Source organism: Saccostrea cucullata, unplaced genomic scaffold, assembly GCF_032062105.1.
Source record: "Saccostrea cucullata isolate Sc308-1 unplaced genomic scaffold, CSIRO_AGI_Scuc_v1 ctg5550, whole genome shotgun sequence".
NCBI lineage: Eukaryota > Metazoa > Mollusca > Bivalvia > Ostreida > Ostreidae > Saccostrea > Saccostrea cuccullata.
This window is the reverse complement of record NW_026929509.1, coordinates 11,238-28,596: the sequence shown is the minus strand read 5'-3', so window position 1 is coordinate 28,596 and position 17,359 is coordinate 11,238. Positions and strand designations below refer to the sequence as shown.

Genomic DNA, 17,359 nt, shown 5'->3' with positions numbered 1-17,359 from the left:
ATTTGCGACAGGAACTTAATAGTTTCTGAATGTTCGGTTCAATGGTCCAGATTATGGAAGAATTAAAAAAAAAAATCCGAATTTCATTTTTGAAGGTACAAGTTCACTGTTTGTATTTGCTATCCCCTTTATATAATATTGAGTCTTGTACAAATAGTTGTTTTTCATTATTCATTTATTAAGGTTTTATTGTTCTGCAGCTGCGCTTAGATACATTACAAGCCCTTCAAGTACCTCGTTTGTAGTAGTGATGAAAACAATTCACAACAGCCGAACAGGTTGTTATCTGTGGGAAAGGCACTACAGCCTTCTTGGGAATTTGACACTGTACCGTGCGAGGGGTGTCGGCTTCAAAGGTGGTGATTTATAACTTATGTCAGCCTTTCGTTTTATGTGGCGGATAGTTCTCACTGATCAGCAGCGGCTTAGTGATGTTGACTAATGGCTTTTGCAGTCGCACAATGGGTGCTTTTATTGGCTTACGGCAATTCGGGAAATACAGATCTGTTCCAAAACACTTTTGGTTCTACTATTTATTCTATTTCCGGAAAATTTTTGTCAACAACTGTAGGTGATACAGGGTGTTTTATCGAAAAGCGGCAGAATCTTAATTGTAAGAAAAGGTTCATCACTTTCTAGTTTGTTGTATTAGATTTACACATATTACTGAGCGATGAAAGTGGTTATATAATGTAATGTTAAATATCAATATGCTCTTTTCCTCTGCAATTTGCCTTACTGATTCCATGTGCTTTGCAAGCTTTGGCTGTGCAAGTGTATCTTTAATGCAATATATTGTCACATACCTATTCCACGCAGTTACCCAGTCATGCAGGGATAACGAACCATTCCTAACTCCGTCGTCATCTGTGGATCGCATATTGTGGATTACCACTTTACCTGTCTGATCCTGTTCCTCTACCTTGATAGAATACTTACTTTTCCCCTTTTCCTTTTTTAACAACAGAGCCATATCAACATATTGTTATGACCAAATTTTAGATTTTATTTTGTCAGAAACAGTTGCCTCTATCGGTACTGATGAGCTTACAAAACCTGATTTCTTACCGACATTTGCTGCAGGTGGAAGTTCAGTACCTACAATCTGTGAACTGTGTTCGATTACAGCGCCTGATACCAATCCTGAGATACTTGCATCCACTGACTTATTTGTTATTTGACAAACTGACCCAGAAGGACCTGCTGTTAAGCTATTGCTTGATGTAGTGGAAGCATTATTTCCCCTTTCTCCCCCCATATTATGAACAGAGATACTCCCCTGATGTTGCAGTAACGGTTTTATCTCTGCTAACACCTTCTCCGTGACTGCCTTTGTTATGGTTTGGGTTAATGCAGCCAAGGTTTCAGGAGGAACATCAAGGGGTTGAGTGCTTGTATCGACAGCCACAGCATCATTGGTAGTGGACTCTCCAGTTCCGTTCTGTGCACGACGTGGTCTTTTCGCCTGACTTGTTTTGGACTTTATTCCTTTTGCCTGGCATAATGCTAGTAAATATATACCTATAGAAATTTAAAATTAAGGAAGAAGTATGTATCCAATATATCATGTTATGTATAAATTTAAACTGTAAAAGGCTTCGGCCTTAATTGACAATGAACAAGAATTGTAAGACCTCACTGTAGCCAGTGTAGGCCCTAACTGTAACTATAAGAGTCAGTTAGCCTACATGACATGTTCCATGTCTTACCGTGGTTGGAGAGGCAGAGATTGACCATTCAAAATCTGACCAATCAAAATCTAACAAATGAAATTCTGACCATGCGGTGCGTTACTCTGCCTTTTCTCCCATCTACATCCTTGGAGGACGGACGTTGTTTCAAAGTTTGTTATTTACCTCCTGCCGCCCCGCCTCCGCCATTTGTTTGTTGTTTAAAGTTATGTTTTAGCGTTTTCAGACCCATTTTCATGATTTTTCTGTTAAATCTAAGTGGTAATTACTGTAAATTTGGATTATCTCCCTTTACAAAATTGGTTTTATTTCTCATCTTGATATCTTGTGTCTGCTAAAAATTATATGTCATTATTAATAATACTTTTGAGAATTTCAAACAAATTATTAAACGTCACAAAGGTGGCAACACACGACAAGGTTGGCTTTGAGAATTTAGCATTACCTGTGTTGGTTGATGTGCCATTTCCTTGAAATGGTTTTTGGGTTCTGGATTTGTCCAAGAAACGAAATGGCCGTTGAATTGGTTTTTTACATATATAGATTGGATGGAAGCCACCACAGTTATAACATCTGTGCTGGAATTTGCATGATGAACCAAGCCTACAATATCTTCCAGCTTTGTGATAGGCAAAGCATGACCCCTGAGGGACTTCCTCATACGTACCAAATGACGAACGGTCTGGTGTTATTTTGCTTGACTTCTTTTCTGATTGTTTGAGTCGAGCATTAACATATATCTCCATATGGACATCACCCCATTCTACCTCACCTTGTTCTATGAGTTCCCTGAACTCCTTATCATATTTTCTCCAGTCCCCCTTTTCCTCTGCAATTTGCCTTACCGATTCCATGTGTTTTGCAAGCTTTGGCTGTGCAAGTGTATCTTTAATGCAATATATTGTCACATACCTATTCCACGCAGTTACCCAGTCATGCAGGGATAACGAACCATCCCTAACTTCGTCGTCATCTGTGGATCGCATATTGTGGATTACCACCTTACCTGTGTGATCCTGTTCCTCTACCTTGATAGAATACTTACTTTTCCCCTTTTCCTTTTTTAACAACAGAGCCATATCAACATATTGTTTTGACCAAATTTTAGTTTTTATTTTGTCAGAAACAGTTGCCTCTATCGGTACTGATGAGCTTACAAAACCTGATTTCTTACCGACATTTGCTGCAGGTGGAAGTTCAGTACCTACAATCTGTGAACTGTGTTCGATTACAGCGCCTGATACCAATCCTGAAATACTTGCATCCACTGACTTATTTGTTATTTGACAAACTGACCCAGAAGGACTTGCTGTTAAGCTATTGCTTGATGTAGTGGAAGCATTATTTCCCCCTTCTCCCCCCATATTATGAACAGAGATACTCCCCTGATGTTGCAGTAATGGTTTTATCTCTGCTAACACCTTCTCCGTGACTGCCTTTGTTATGGTTTGGGTTAATGCAGCCAAGGTTTCAGGAGGAACATCAAGGGGTTGAGTGCTTGCATCGACAGCCACAGCATCATTGGTAGTGGACTCTCCAGTTCCGTTCTGTGCACGACGTGGTCTTTTCACCTGACTTGTTTTGGACTGTTGGGCTTTATTCCTTTTGCCTGGCATAATGCTGGTAAATATATACCTATATAAATTTAAAATTAAGGGAGAAGTATGTATCCAATATATTATGTTATGTATAAATATAAACTGTAAAAGGCTTCGGCCTTAATTGACAATGAACAAGAATTGTAAGACCTCACTGTAGCCAGTGTAGGCCCCAACTGCAACTGTAAAAGTCAGTTAGCCTACATGACAACGTATTTGAGCATATTGATATTTAACATTACATTATATAACCACTTTCATCGCTCAGTAATATGTGTAAATCTAATACAACAAACTAGAAAGTGATGAACCATTTCTTACAATTAATTTTTCACTTCATTGATTCTGCCGCTTTTCGATAAAACACCCTGTATCACCTACAGTTGTTGACAAAATTTTTTCCGGAAATAGAGTAAATAGTAGAACCAAAAGTGTTTTGGAACAGATCTGTATTTCCCGAATTGCCGTAAGCCAATAAAAGCACCCATTGTGCGACTGCAAAAGCCATTAGTCAACATCACTAAGCCGATGCTGATCAGTGAGAACTATCCGCCACATAAAACGAAAGGTTGACATAAGTTATAAATCACCACCTTTGAAGCCGACAACCCTCGCACCGTGTCAAATTCCTAAGAAGGCTGTAGTGCCTTTCCCACAGATAACAACCTGTTCGGCTGTTGTGAATTGTTTTCATCACTACTACAAACGAGGTACTTGAAGGGCTTGTAATGTATCTAAGCGCAGTTGCAGAACAATAAAACCTTAATAAATGAATAATGAGAAACAACTATTTGTACAAGACTAAATATCATAAAGGGGATGGCAAATACAAACAGTAAACTTGTACCTTCAAAAATGAAATGCGGATTTTTTTGATTTTTTTTTAATTTTAATTCCTCCATAATCTGGACCATTGAATTGAACATGATTAGGTAAATCAACTTGAAGTGAAATCGATATAAAAATCATCAAGGTAAAAGTGGGTCTAACATGAATTAAAAGCCAAAACGGCTAAATGTCAAGTACAAAAGACTGCCTGAAACTTGTACCTAGGACTTGCCTAAAGTACTGTAAAAATTCACAATATTTTAGTAATCAACTAATACCGAAACAAACAAATTGGCAGATATTTTTCCAACAAATTGCTTTCTTTTTATACAGAAAAAGGATAAATCTGGAAGGCATCAACATACACTTCTAGACTTATCAAATAAACAAGCGATGGAAAATAAATCGCCGGGGTAAAAGTTGAAACTAAAATGAAAAGACCCGCATGGGTACAAACTGGGCAAGTACAAAAGACTGCCTGAAACTTGTACTTAGGACTTGCCTAAAGTACTGTAGAATTTCACAATATTTTAGTAATCAACTTATACCGAAACAAACGAATTGGCAGACAATTTCCAACGATTTTCCTTCACAGAAAAAGGTTAAGTCGATCTGGAATGCATTGAAATACATTCATAGACATCAAATAAAAACCGATGGAAAAAATCGCCATATGCATGGTAAAAGCTGAAACTAAAATGAAAAAACCCGAACTGGTTTAAACTTGGCAAGTACAAAAGACTGCCTGAAACTTGTACTTAGGACTTGCCTAAAGTACTGTAAAAATTCACAATATTTTAGTAATCAACTAATACCGAAACAAACTAATTGGCAGACATTCTTCCAACGAATTTACTTCACAGAAAAAGGATAAATCTGGAATGCTTTAAAATACATTCCTAGATATCAAATAGAAAAACGATGGAAAAAATCACCATCTGCATGGTAAAAGCCGAAACTAAAATGAAAAAACCCAAATGGGTTGAAACTTGGCAAGTACCAAAAAACTGCCTGAAACTTGTACTTAGTATCCGCCTAAAGTACTGTAAAAATTAAACTAACAACGAAACAATCAAATTTGCTGATACTTTTTCCAACCGAATTTTCTTCACAGAAAAAGGATAAATCTGTTTTACATTATTAGACATCCTAAATGCCTATCGTACTGTTAAAATAACAAAATGTTGTATAATTTCAAAGAATATCTATCTGAAAAATTGACGAACAATAAAAGTAACAAAATGGTGACACACTTTTATGACTTAGATGTATATCTATTTTCTCGCTGAAATTAAAGCTCCCCTTATACTCCTATATAAATGAACATTCCTCTGACTGTTCAGATGAACTCCATCGTGAACAAATTTACGACTGCAGTCTCCTTCACGGGGAGAAACGAAATAATTCCCATGTTCCCAAAATACGCAGTAACCCAGTGCTGGCAATGCATCTCTCAATATTGCGTTTACTTTGTCTGCAATATTATTGTACCCAAAACGAACACCAAATCGTGGCAATAATTTACAAACAATTATTTTTGCAACTTTATAGCGGCGATGCATTACCGATACCACAGATTCAATTTCTGCAGCTAACAAGGTAGCGTCAGTACTAGGACTAATATCGTTCTCCCCAATCATTAGAACAACTACATCTGGACCTAAAGCAAATACGCTCTCCATATCCCTAGATATTACATCACGAACCTTTCTTCCACCCACACCCCTGTACAGAACGGAATGCGTTTCTCCAAGACCAAGGCTCGCAGAATACCTAATGTCACCATATTTCAAGAATTCATGAAAACGACGCACAATTGAGTGTCCAAGAATGACAACTGAAGTTTTACTCATAGAAGACATAATGAAATAAATTTACTCACCAAAATCTTGATAAAATAAATAACAAACTTTGAAACAACGTCCGTCCTCCAAGGATGTAGATGGAAGAAAAGGCAGAGTAACGCACCGCATGGTCAGAATTTCATTTGTTAGATTTTAATTGGTCAGATTTTGATTGATCAATCTCTGCCTCTCCTACCACGGTAAGACATGGAACAAAATTAACATTACAAAGCACAGCTATACAGTATTTCAGACTTTCACATTCAAGGAGGACACTTATTGATTACAATAAAAATTTTTAAGTAAACTTAAATTTATATATGTAGGTCTAGCAGCTGGCACTACTGACAGCGGTTTATAATCAACAAAATATTACTGTTGTACAATCTCTTGTTATATACCGTTTGTTAAAATGTATTTTAAAACTCGGTTAAGGATCATTTTAGCTTTGAGGCAAAATATCTTGCCACCCTTATAGTGCCCTCTTTCATCTTAATATGCCACCTTGCATAATTTACAAATCACGAAAGTACATTTCACAAGTTGTCAATTCGCAAGTCTACGAATTACACGTGATCATTGACATAACTTGCATTTACATTTTACACTTTTCAATTTATGATGGATAATTTACACTTAACGAATTGTGATATAACAGTTAACAAATTATGAAATTATGATTTACATTTTACAAATCAAGGTTCAAATGTGTACATTTTAAGAATTACAGAGTTGAAATTTTGAACCCGTTGGCTTTCCATATCAAGGTCCTGTTCCTCCTTAAGACTAGATAATTTTGAGAGGAAAGATGTTGATAATTAGCATTTATAAATGTTTATGCGCTCATATTACTGTACTTAAAAATTATACTATATTCAGTCATCACACAAACTGATATTTAAATGATTTATTATTATATTAAATATATCGGGATCGGTATCCCACAACGGATCGTGAAGAGTGAACACATTAAATTGATAAATAATCATTTATAATAATTTCAACTGAATTATTCATTTAAGGGTTGGGGATCATACTTTCTTTAATTGACATACTCTATCGCAGTCTTATACTACGTATGTGTGGATGCTATTTCGTGCATTCATGAACCATCATGCCAGTGGTAAATAAATAGCTACCTACATACACTTAGATTTATATACATCTTTATTGAATCTACAAAGCAGGCGACACATGCGTTCCATGGAACACTCTATGTTACATAATTACATGTAGGTATGATATGGCCAAAGGTTCCCTGGCCTCTCCATGCATGTATTATGGCGAAGGGGGGATTGACATGTTATGTAGAATGGTTTGTAAAAGTTAGGCTTGATGTCTGTTTCCACATTCTTAAAAGTTCTTCCTTAAAATTCAATTACCTTTCTGAGAAATAACACTTCCTACTCACATAAAGTATACACACATATACTCTTTACATGTTTACAACACAAAGCCAAATACTATGTATACTAAAAATACATACATAATCTGTGGACAATATTTTTATTAATCATTAGTTTACTTTATTTTTAACTATTTTCAAGGTGGTTCTTTCTGTCGATATGTCTGAATACCCGCAATGTTTTGTCGTCCGATCCAACCCAGAGAAGGTGGGTTTTGTCATCATAATTCAGACCCCATGGATAACTTATACCGTGTTCTTTTGTTAGTAGCAAAGAAATAAAATTTCCATCTTTGTTAATCATCTGCACTGTGCTTGTTATCAAGTCAGCTATCAGGATGTTCGATAGCGAATCTGTGCAGATTCCCCAGGGCTCCAGACTTAGTTTGGAGTCAATTGTTGGTCCGTGGTAAGTGAAGCGATGATTTCCTTTGCTGTCTGTCACAACCAAACATGAAAATTCATAATAATTCCGGTAAATCGTGTCAGAAACAATAACATCCCCATTTCGATTCTCTGTGATGAGCTCAGGATTATTAAAAAGTTTCTGACCACTTACAATATCAAACTGGATGATTTGAGCAAGTTGCCCTAATGTATTTAATATCATTACTAATGCTTCCTCACATTTGAAATATGAGTGATCACATCTTTTCAGCAGGACAAGCAGATTTCCGGAGGTTGTAGAACAGTAAATATCCCATGGTTTCAATAGTTCAAATTCATGCATGAATATAACTTTTGTTTTGTTGTCCTTACAAAGTTTGCTGATATTGAAATCCAAGTCTATGAAAATTAGTTCTCCACTTGGACTCACTGTCAGAGAACCGCGACAATCATTTTGTACGTCTCTCCGATGAAGTAAAATGTTACCAGTACAGTCGATCAAAAAGAGATTTGTTCCGTAATCATTTACCCAGATCCGGTCTGACGTCACAAAAGAAATGCGTCTACAACAATGTGTGCCTGGAACAGAGAGAGTTTTATGTAACAATGGTCTTTTTAAGAGTCTCAGGGTTCGGTCATTTTCCACCTGTCTTTTTCTAGTCTCAATAAGTCTGACTTTTCCTTGTAATTCACCCATTTCCTTCAAGTTGATTTCATTTTTGAAGGAAAATGCAATGGTCTTTGGAATGCCCTTCATCCTGCGTAGAGATGTCCTTTTTATAAATGATAAAAAATTTGCTGGTTTATTAGATGACTGTTCAAAAGAGAAGACATATGTCTCTATACTTTTAATTGTTTGCCTTGACTTTTGAAATTTAGAGTTCAAATAACGGAATATATCTTTGGTTTCCTTTACCCGTATATCTATCAGTGTCTTTTGTGTCTTGGCATGTGATGTCATTTTTAACTGGAGTTGAGTCAGACCTGTTTGACATCTAGCATAGTCAAACTTGATTTCAGCAATGGTTGTACAGAATTATTTCGCTCCTGATATCAACAGTTCTGTCCCAGATTTGTTCTCTTTGAATTTTATAGGCAGATTTGATGTCCAGTATTTTATATCCATGATGTTCATTACATTTCTCACAAACTGGACATTCACATGACTGACACCAGTATTTGTAGTTTCTGTTCAAGTGTCTTTCGCATGATTCTGCTATCATGAAGTCTTCACTCTTTAAACAGTCAACTACCACATTGTGATATTTGGTGTCAAGGTTGGTCACGTGTTTTTCCTTACAAAGATCACATAGATTTTGTTTACACGTTTTGCAGTAGTATTCAATGTTTACATGACAATGAGAACAGCTTTGTACCCTTAAAACTCTGTTGAGAGAATCTCCCATGTTGTAACATTTTTTTTTTCACAGCATTTCCTTCACGTTTGTAAATTTCTATTCGTATATTTTCTTGTGAACACTAAAATGAATGGAAATCTTATTATTTTTTGTAGCAATTAAGCATATGTATGTCTAAATATTCACAGTATTCAACACCTACACATCTGTTATGTATTCAATTCATTGAATCTGTTGTTATAAGGGTTTGAATACCTTAATGTTGCTGATCATTCATACTAGCTAAAAAAAGAATGCAAACGGCATCCCCCTTGTTAATCATTTATCTTCTTGAATGATAAACATTGTAAGTGTAAATTTTGTTATGTGTCGTACTCACCTCATCACTGAAACCAAAAATATGTGTATTCTTTTTTCTAGCATACGTGGCGATTTGGTTCAATGAGTGGGATCGATCTGTTAGCTAACATCCACGACTGTACTCGTCTATGCTAGTATCGAACATCAATGACTGCACCTGCACACTAATATCAAAGAGAGAATGCCGGAAAAAGATTATCTGGATTGTTCAACGTTTTAATTTTTTATGTAAAAAAAATCACCAAACATAATTTCAATATGAAGAAAAGAAAGTACAAATATTTTAAATTCAATGAATTTACTGTATGGAATGCTGTAGTCGTCAAAAGATAATATAATTAATTGGTTTAGTTGGTATATCCGTATCAAGGAAATTATTCTAGCCTCGAGACAAAAGAAAATATATATTTAATCTCACTGACAGAATTTCATTTTCTTCAATGCATAAATTAGTTTTTCATTGTTAAAAAAGAAATAAAAATATCCATTGAGACATATGTACGGGATAAACGGAAAAACCGGAATAAAAGATGTTAGTCCATTATTTATACACTGAATTGACGACGGATTTTCCCGTTATTTCCCGAACATGACAAGAAGCACATGGCAGGTGTGACCGATCGCCAGGGGATGTTCACTCCTTCATTGGATCCCAATTCCACCTCTTTTGTTTTGATGTCCGTGTTTGCTCTGCTCCTGTTTTGTATTGTTTTATGGACTTTTGATTTTGAATAATGTTCGTTATCGCCATATGTTTCATTCATTAGATCATAAAATGTCATACCGGTATCTGTTATCCGAGGAGAGCATTCTTGTAATGGTTCTGTACTACATTATAATTATGCATTGTAAATTATGCATTATTTAGAGATAATATTGTAAAGATGTTTGTTTGGAATGTTTGATCAGTTAAATTAGGTTCAAAGTTACTTTGGAAACTAAAAGATTTTACAAAAATGTTTAAAATCTATTTAAAGTTTTCAATTACACAAGGAAAAGTGGAAAGTTAGATGATATTCATGTGACTATCTTTTCATTTGAAAATTATGTGAAAATCATGTAAAAAATTGTATAAATATATTTTCATGTGAATATCATGTGAATAACAGTTTTTATCCTGCAACTACCCCTTGCATTGACCTATTAAAGGTTACCTAATAAACTAACGATTATCCGGTCACTGCCCTAATAAAGCCTCGTGCATGTATTCCGACGCTCTAAAGGTATTGTGACGTCACGTATATTGCAATGTTTACGCCATGGCGTCATAGTTTCAACTGTAGATATGTGCCTAAATCTGTCGTAAATAGCTTGTTTTGGACGTTCAAATGTATAATTTTGTTGCAGAATAAACACAATAAATGATAACTGTCTTGAAATATAGTTGGGCTTGAGGTCGAAAACGTAAGCCTCGCCCTCTATAACGTTTTCTTACCCTCGCCCAAATATCGCCTACATTTCAAGACAGTAACCACGTATTTTATATATATCATATTCACACAAATCTTTTTTTTTAACTTTCAGTGAAGTTTTCTTTGTATGATATTTATGCAATATGCTGTTCATGTAAAATTTATATGATATTTATGTCAAAATCACATGATGTTTTCGCATAAATTTCACATGTCTTGTTTTTTGTTTCTTTTTCATGCGAAGAATTCACATGAAATTTATGTGAGACACTTTAGCCTGTGTAATTTTTTTTAATTCAAACTGCTAGTTATCCCGTGGGGATCCGGGTTAGAATAGGTCCTCAGTACCCCCTTGCTTGTCGTAAAAGGCGACTAAATAGGGCGGTCCTTCGGATGAGACCGTATAAACCTAGGCCCCGTGTCACAGCAGGTGTGGCACGATAAAAATCCCTCCCTGCTCAAAGGCCGTAAGTGCCGAGCATAGGCCTAAATTTGCAGCCCTTCACCGGCAATGGTGACGTCTCCATATCAGTGAAATATTCTGGAGAGGGACGTTAAACAGTATACAATCAATCAATCAATCAAACTGCTAGTTTGAACAAATCATGAATATACAGTATAAAAACAAAAATTGATAATTAGAAATTGAAATGGAAATTTCCATTAATATAATAAAGAAAATAGATCTTCGAACTTCATTATCTTGCATTTAATAATCTGGGATAAAGACTATATATCATCCATACTGTAATTAGAATTGGAAATTTACCACAGTAAGTATATCAAGCAAGCAAGATGGAGTCCATATGGCAGGAACAATTACACAGGTAATTTTTCACAATTTATTTGTGTCATATGGAAATTGAAAAAAAATTATAAAATATAAGTATCTAATTTGTCTGAAGTGTCTACTTAAAGAAATTTAAATACTCAGTCTTATATTTCTTTCAATAGAAGGACAAAAAACAGCATTTGTCTGAATCTGTCTTCATGGGACTTTGTCGAGAAATAGGGACACCTGTTGTTGTTAGTATGAGACGAAGTATGGCAGATATTATTGAGAGGGTATCTGATAAGTCCGACATGAACTTATATAACATGGAGAGTGGAAGTTTCAAAGAAGGTTTCAGAATGGAGGGTTCCGATGTCGACGTGATGATCTGGCCGAGGCGCGATCTCGTTATTTGGGACGTATCTCAAGCTAAGCATCATTGTCCATCCAATTTATCATATTTTCTTGCTGACTGTTCTGAAAGTCCACCTGGATTTGCTTTGCTCAAAATTTTAATACATGGACCCAATAAATGCAAATGTCTCCTCAATTCCTGCAGCAGAATAAACGACAGACTCTGTATATCCAGTTTATTACGCAGAAAGTTCAGAAGTTTAGAAAACGGACGTGATATTAAAATACATGGAGCGTGTACGAGTATCAATAGGGGAGGTATGGAATTTGATGTTGCTCAATGTTTTGTCAGTAATATTTGGCCTCCGACAGCATTGTCATGGATAACAAAGTGTCAATATTGGCCTTCATCTAACATTGTACAAGATATAGTCGACGAAGGTTTTCACTTTGTTGCCATAGGACACAAACTTGGAAATCTTGAAGACATCGAATGGAGAATTTCTTTCTCTTCCGTGGAACAAAAACTTTTACACTGTATGAATCATTGCCAATTCTTAACTTATGGTTTGTTAAAGCTTTTTCTAAAGAAGGTTGTTAATACGATTCCAGGTGAAAACAAATTATTATGCTCCTATCATGTTAAAACAGCTGTATTCTGGACACTTCAAAACCATTCTATACCTTGCTTGTGCCCACAAAATTTTTTAGAGGGTAAATTTCTGGGTATGTTTTAAAGTTATTCTAAAATGGTTATATGACGGTTATTGTCCTAACTTCTTTATTCCAGAAAATAACATGTTTCTTACTAGAATTGTTGGTGAAGCACAGAGGAAACTTTTTTCCAGACCTCATGCATTATATGAGAAAGGTTTAACTTGTCTGTTTGAAAATTCCAGTATGAGGTCCCACATTATGCATTTTTTCTATAACCCATATGTTGCTGTATTCATTGATGTAAACACTCTTATTTCTGAAGATGAGTTCGATAAACATGAAGTGAGTATATATGATACAAATCAGAACGCTGATTTTCCTTGCAGCACAAGGGTCCTGCAGTCGATAGAACAGTTCATGAGTTTATCCTTGAAGGAGTGCCAAATCCTCTTGTTACAAAAAGTAACGGTTTCAATTCTTCAGAAAATTGCGTTTTTAATGAACAGCAGATACGGTAACTTTTTATCACATTTTTTAAACTCCAATGAACCAAATCGGGCTAACAGAATGATTTACATTGTTGAGAGAATGTCCTTCAACATGCTGAAATTTGTTGCAAGATTTGGAAATACTTCTGACATGCTGTATCTTGCTATGTATAATTACAAAACATGCAGATATTTCGAGGCTTTATCTATTTTAAAGATGACAAATGAAAGACTGGCAAAGCCATACACGATTCATACATTTTCTAAAGTTTCAGAAATGTACGTAGAGGTATCACGCGGCCATTCCTGGACTAGGAAAATGAGAAAATTTTTATCCCGGCGCGTCAGACTTTTTAATCAAAGTACTGAAAGTACTGAAAAGCGGTTAGCATGCTTTCATCGAATATGTACAGTGTACAATAACAAAAAATGCATTGAATCATGATATTAAAGTAGGCATGCATATCTTTTTCCAGTGTCATCAGCGAAGAAGCAGACACACTGAATTTTGTAGTACTTAACTAAATGGTATAACCAATAACATCCCAGACTGATGTCACAAATTTTTGTTTCAAAATATCAACCTGAGATTTTCAGTTTGAAAGACAGGAAGTTCAATTTCAAAAATTTCTCCCTAATTGTCTCCATTGATGGCGTCCAAAAGTGCTCAGAACGAAAAAAAAATTATGTTGATGTTGCAAATTTAATTGGCTTTCATGCTCTATTGATTCTGAAATTAGGTAACTGTAAAGGCTACTATAGCAAACAACTCAAAAAGAAAATAAAATGATAATTCAAATTCTTTAGATTAATTGATTTGGAGTACTGTACATAGATCTTTAGCTGGCTAGTCTGAGAAAAACGGATGGACGAGCAGAGAATTAATTAATTTCAGAGAGCTTCAGTTTCGTAGGCTCACTGCGGGTCAGCAGGTGTGACCTGTCATTGGGAATGCTTACTTCTCCTAGGCACCGGAACTTTCAAGGATCGTTTTTCTTTTGAGACCGATCACTGTTCATTCTGTATTTTGATACAGATACTGAGTACATCTGTTTATTAATATTATGAACTATTTCTCTCACAGGAAGAAAGACAAGTAAACAAGATAATAAAGAAATGTACATTATTGACTTTTCATATAATTAAATGTTCGAATAAGTAAATGGTATATGACAATTATTTAAAAAAGAGTCTTGCACGATATGTATAAACGAACATATACTGAGTATTTGGCAAATATTTTTCATGAAATATTGTAAAAAAAAAAAAAAAAAAAAAAAAAAACCGTGTGAAAAAGAAAGTTGTTGTTTAATCCATCAATACTAGTATTTTAAAAATTCAAAGGTTCACTAGAAGTCAGTGTATAACAAACAATTTAACTGTCCATTGCAAGAATTACCTAGGTATCATTGTCACTTTCTTCAATATGTCGCATAAGCAATACATTGTTTTATTTTTTTTCTAGTAAAAACAAGTATGCGAATTTCTATCAATATGTCTGTAAGCATCTGTATTTTAATTTTTATTTTTTCTCAAAGGCTCAAAATGATAATTAACGAATTGGACAAATTCAAATTTAAAAAGTATTTTTACAACTTATACCTTGCATAGGAATTTAGCAAACTTTCAAAAATAATCATTCATTAGATATAATTTTCAATTTGTGCATATCGTCAAGATTTTTCATGCCTCTTTTTTCTATGCATATTTTATATCGGCTGATTTTTAGAAAAGGATCGAATGCCGATTAAATTTTTTTATCCAATTTTTTAAAATTAAATTTAGTATTTTCAGGCTCCCATTATTTTTTTTTTTAATAAAAATGTGATCCTTTAAAATCGTTTGTAATAATTAGACTGAGTACAGAATTTATCCCTGGAAACAAAGCTTTTATCATCTTTTAAATAATTTCAATTGAGAAAAAAAGGAGAAGAAAACAAACGTTTCATTATGGAAGTAATCCATAACTGTACAACTGTACAACAGATGTATTCAGTATTTTTATATAAAGGTTTTCTTCGTGTACTAGTATTATTCAAGTTAATTAAAGGGATGCCTAAATATTTTGGAAAATGAAACTCGATCGAGAGATTCTCCGATGTTTTGCAATCGGTAATAACCTTCAACCCCTTTAGCCAGTAATTAACCCGTCCTCCCTGTGCCAGTAGCATAATTCGGTCAAATATTTATTGTTCATGAGGGGTGCCTTATAATTAATCACAGGCACCTGAATTTTTATCAGTAAGTCTCTAAATAAGCCAAATATCGAAACATTCTACCCCCTCTATATACATGTATAAATATACAAGGTGTGCAACGCCATTTTGACCCCCTGTTCGATTCAGGCTTCAATTTAACACATAAATCGGATATGCCTACTGGTTTTCGAGTAGCACTGGGTTAAAATATGATATTTCTCGCTATATATTTCTTCCTTAAGTTTAAATCCAACGCGTTGATAATATTATCAGCTAAACTTCATGCTGACTTCGAATTTCGTGACAGGGCCCGATCGCCATCAGCTGACGTCACGGAAATTTAATCTCGACACCAAATGCTCCTATACATAAACTTTTTTAATACAACAATTATAAATTTATTTCATGGACAAACAAAATCAGAAAAAATTAAAAACCGAAAGATTATGTTGTTTTGATAGTCTTGATTTTATTCAACATGTGTTATATGTGTCAGAAACAAATCATAGGTAGAGGCTTCGTTGAAGTTTCCGTTGTCGATAGGTAGCGCCTTACGGAAGTTTCCGGTGTCGATACATGCCATAAAGCGGTTAGCGAAGCTAACCGCTTAATAATAAAATTACATACATAAATGAATTAATGCTTGAACAATATTACAGTTATCGAAACCATGTGGCAGCCTTACGTATACCACTTGGGTGCTTTTATACATGTTAGAATTCTTATGCTACAAACATATTGACATGGTAAGTTCACAAGCAGCATTGAACAATCTTCAGGACATAGTCCACAACAATCAAGAACACAATGACATCAGAGACATCTCCTTTCAGATTATTGGAATCTGTCATCAAATCTCAGGAAATTACCAGGCGGCTCTAAATGCGTATCAGAAATCTCTCTCAGTGGATCCATACAACAAAATTCAACCTGCCACACGGATCAGAATACTGGATGTTAAATTTATAGCCAATTCTTGATAGATGTAACATATATAGATCATAACAGAAAATAAGAAGTGGCATATAGATTTTTCGCCTATCCCCAGGATCATGATTAGAAAAACAGGGGGTTAGTGACCACTTGACAGGGGATTTTTATTCCTATATAGCACCTCATTTCTCTTCCGATGTCTTTGGAAGTTTTGCACCGTTCTTGATTTGCATTATCGTGTAAAATATTTGCTTTCCATAAAGAATCATTGAATCTGTAGTTTTAATAAATAAAAAACATTCTATTCGAAAAGAAAGTGTTTGATATTTTTATGAATTGCATTTGGTATACAGTTTTTTTTCACACCCGCCTTTCCATATTGAACCAGAAAGAAATATATCTCTGTATGGTGTCTTCCATCTATTCCCACTAGCAAATAACAATAGATGTTTAGATATAATGGGTAGTTAATTTGTTTTTACAGTAATAAGACTAATTACATTCCCTCTTAAACGTACCGTATGTTTTACATTTTCAGAGAGAAAAAATGAATAGATTTATTTAAAATAATATTTATTTTATCCAAAATAGATGGATTTGATCAGGTCTTACAAGAAAAAAAGCATTTTTTAAAGAAAATAAAACAGTTTTATCGAGAAAAAGCTTTCATTTTACAGGATAATACATTGTAGAATGAATACATTAACTGGGTAAAATATAATCAAATTCACTTAAACTTTATTTTTCTTTAAAATATAAAAAAGAGTTTGATTTGTGATTTTTTTTTAAAAAAAAAAAAAGGTCATAAAACTGTCCTACATTCCAACAGGTGTTCAATAATTACCGTTTATAAAGACATTACAAGAAAATATGTTCATTATAGTAATAAGATGTTTTCACAAATATTCCATCTTTTCCTCACAAAAAAGCTTTAAATTATATTTTGGAACCTGATTTTCACAAAATGGGATTACAATGCTTGTGGAATGAAAATATGTTCATTATAGTAATAAGATGTTTTCACAAATATTCCATCTTTTCCTCACAAAAAAGCTTTAAATTATATTTTGGAAC

General features: G+C 34.5%; 2 protein-coding genes across 2 annotated transcripts; both read right to left on the bottom strand.

Annotated features, from left to right (window-relative positions):
* Positions 1–1,068: 1,068 nt before the first annotated feature.
* Positions 1,069–3,810, bottom strand: LOC134281067 (uncharacterized; the record flags this gene model as incomplete). Its single annotated transcript, XM_062763528.1, has 3 exons — positions 3,611–3,810; positions 2,104–3,326; positions 1,069–1,521 (listed from the first exon to the last, which is right to left on the bottom strand). Coding segments are annotated over exons 2-3 (1,657 nt in total), but the record flags the coding sequence as incomplete, so codon positions are not given.
* A 3,683-nt stretch (positions 3,811–7,493) lies between these two features.
* On the bottom strand, positions 7,494–8,714 carry LOC134281066 (uncharacterized). The gene has a single exon (XM_062763526.1). The coding sequence runs from the start codon at positions 8,712–8,714 to the stop codon at positions 7,494–7,496; it is 1,221 nt and encodes a 406-aa protein (XP_062619510.1).
* Between the last annotated feature and the right edge of the window lie 8,645 nt (positions 8,715–17,359).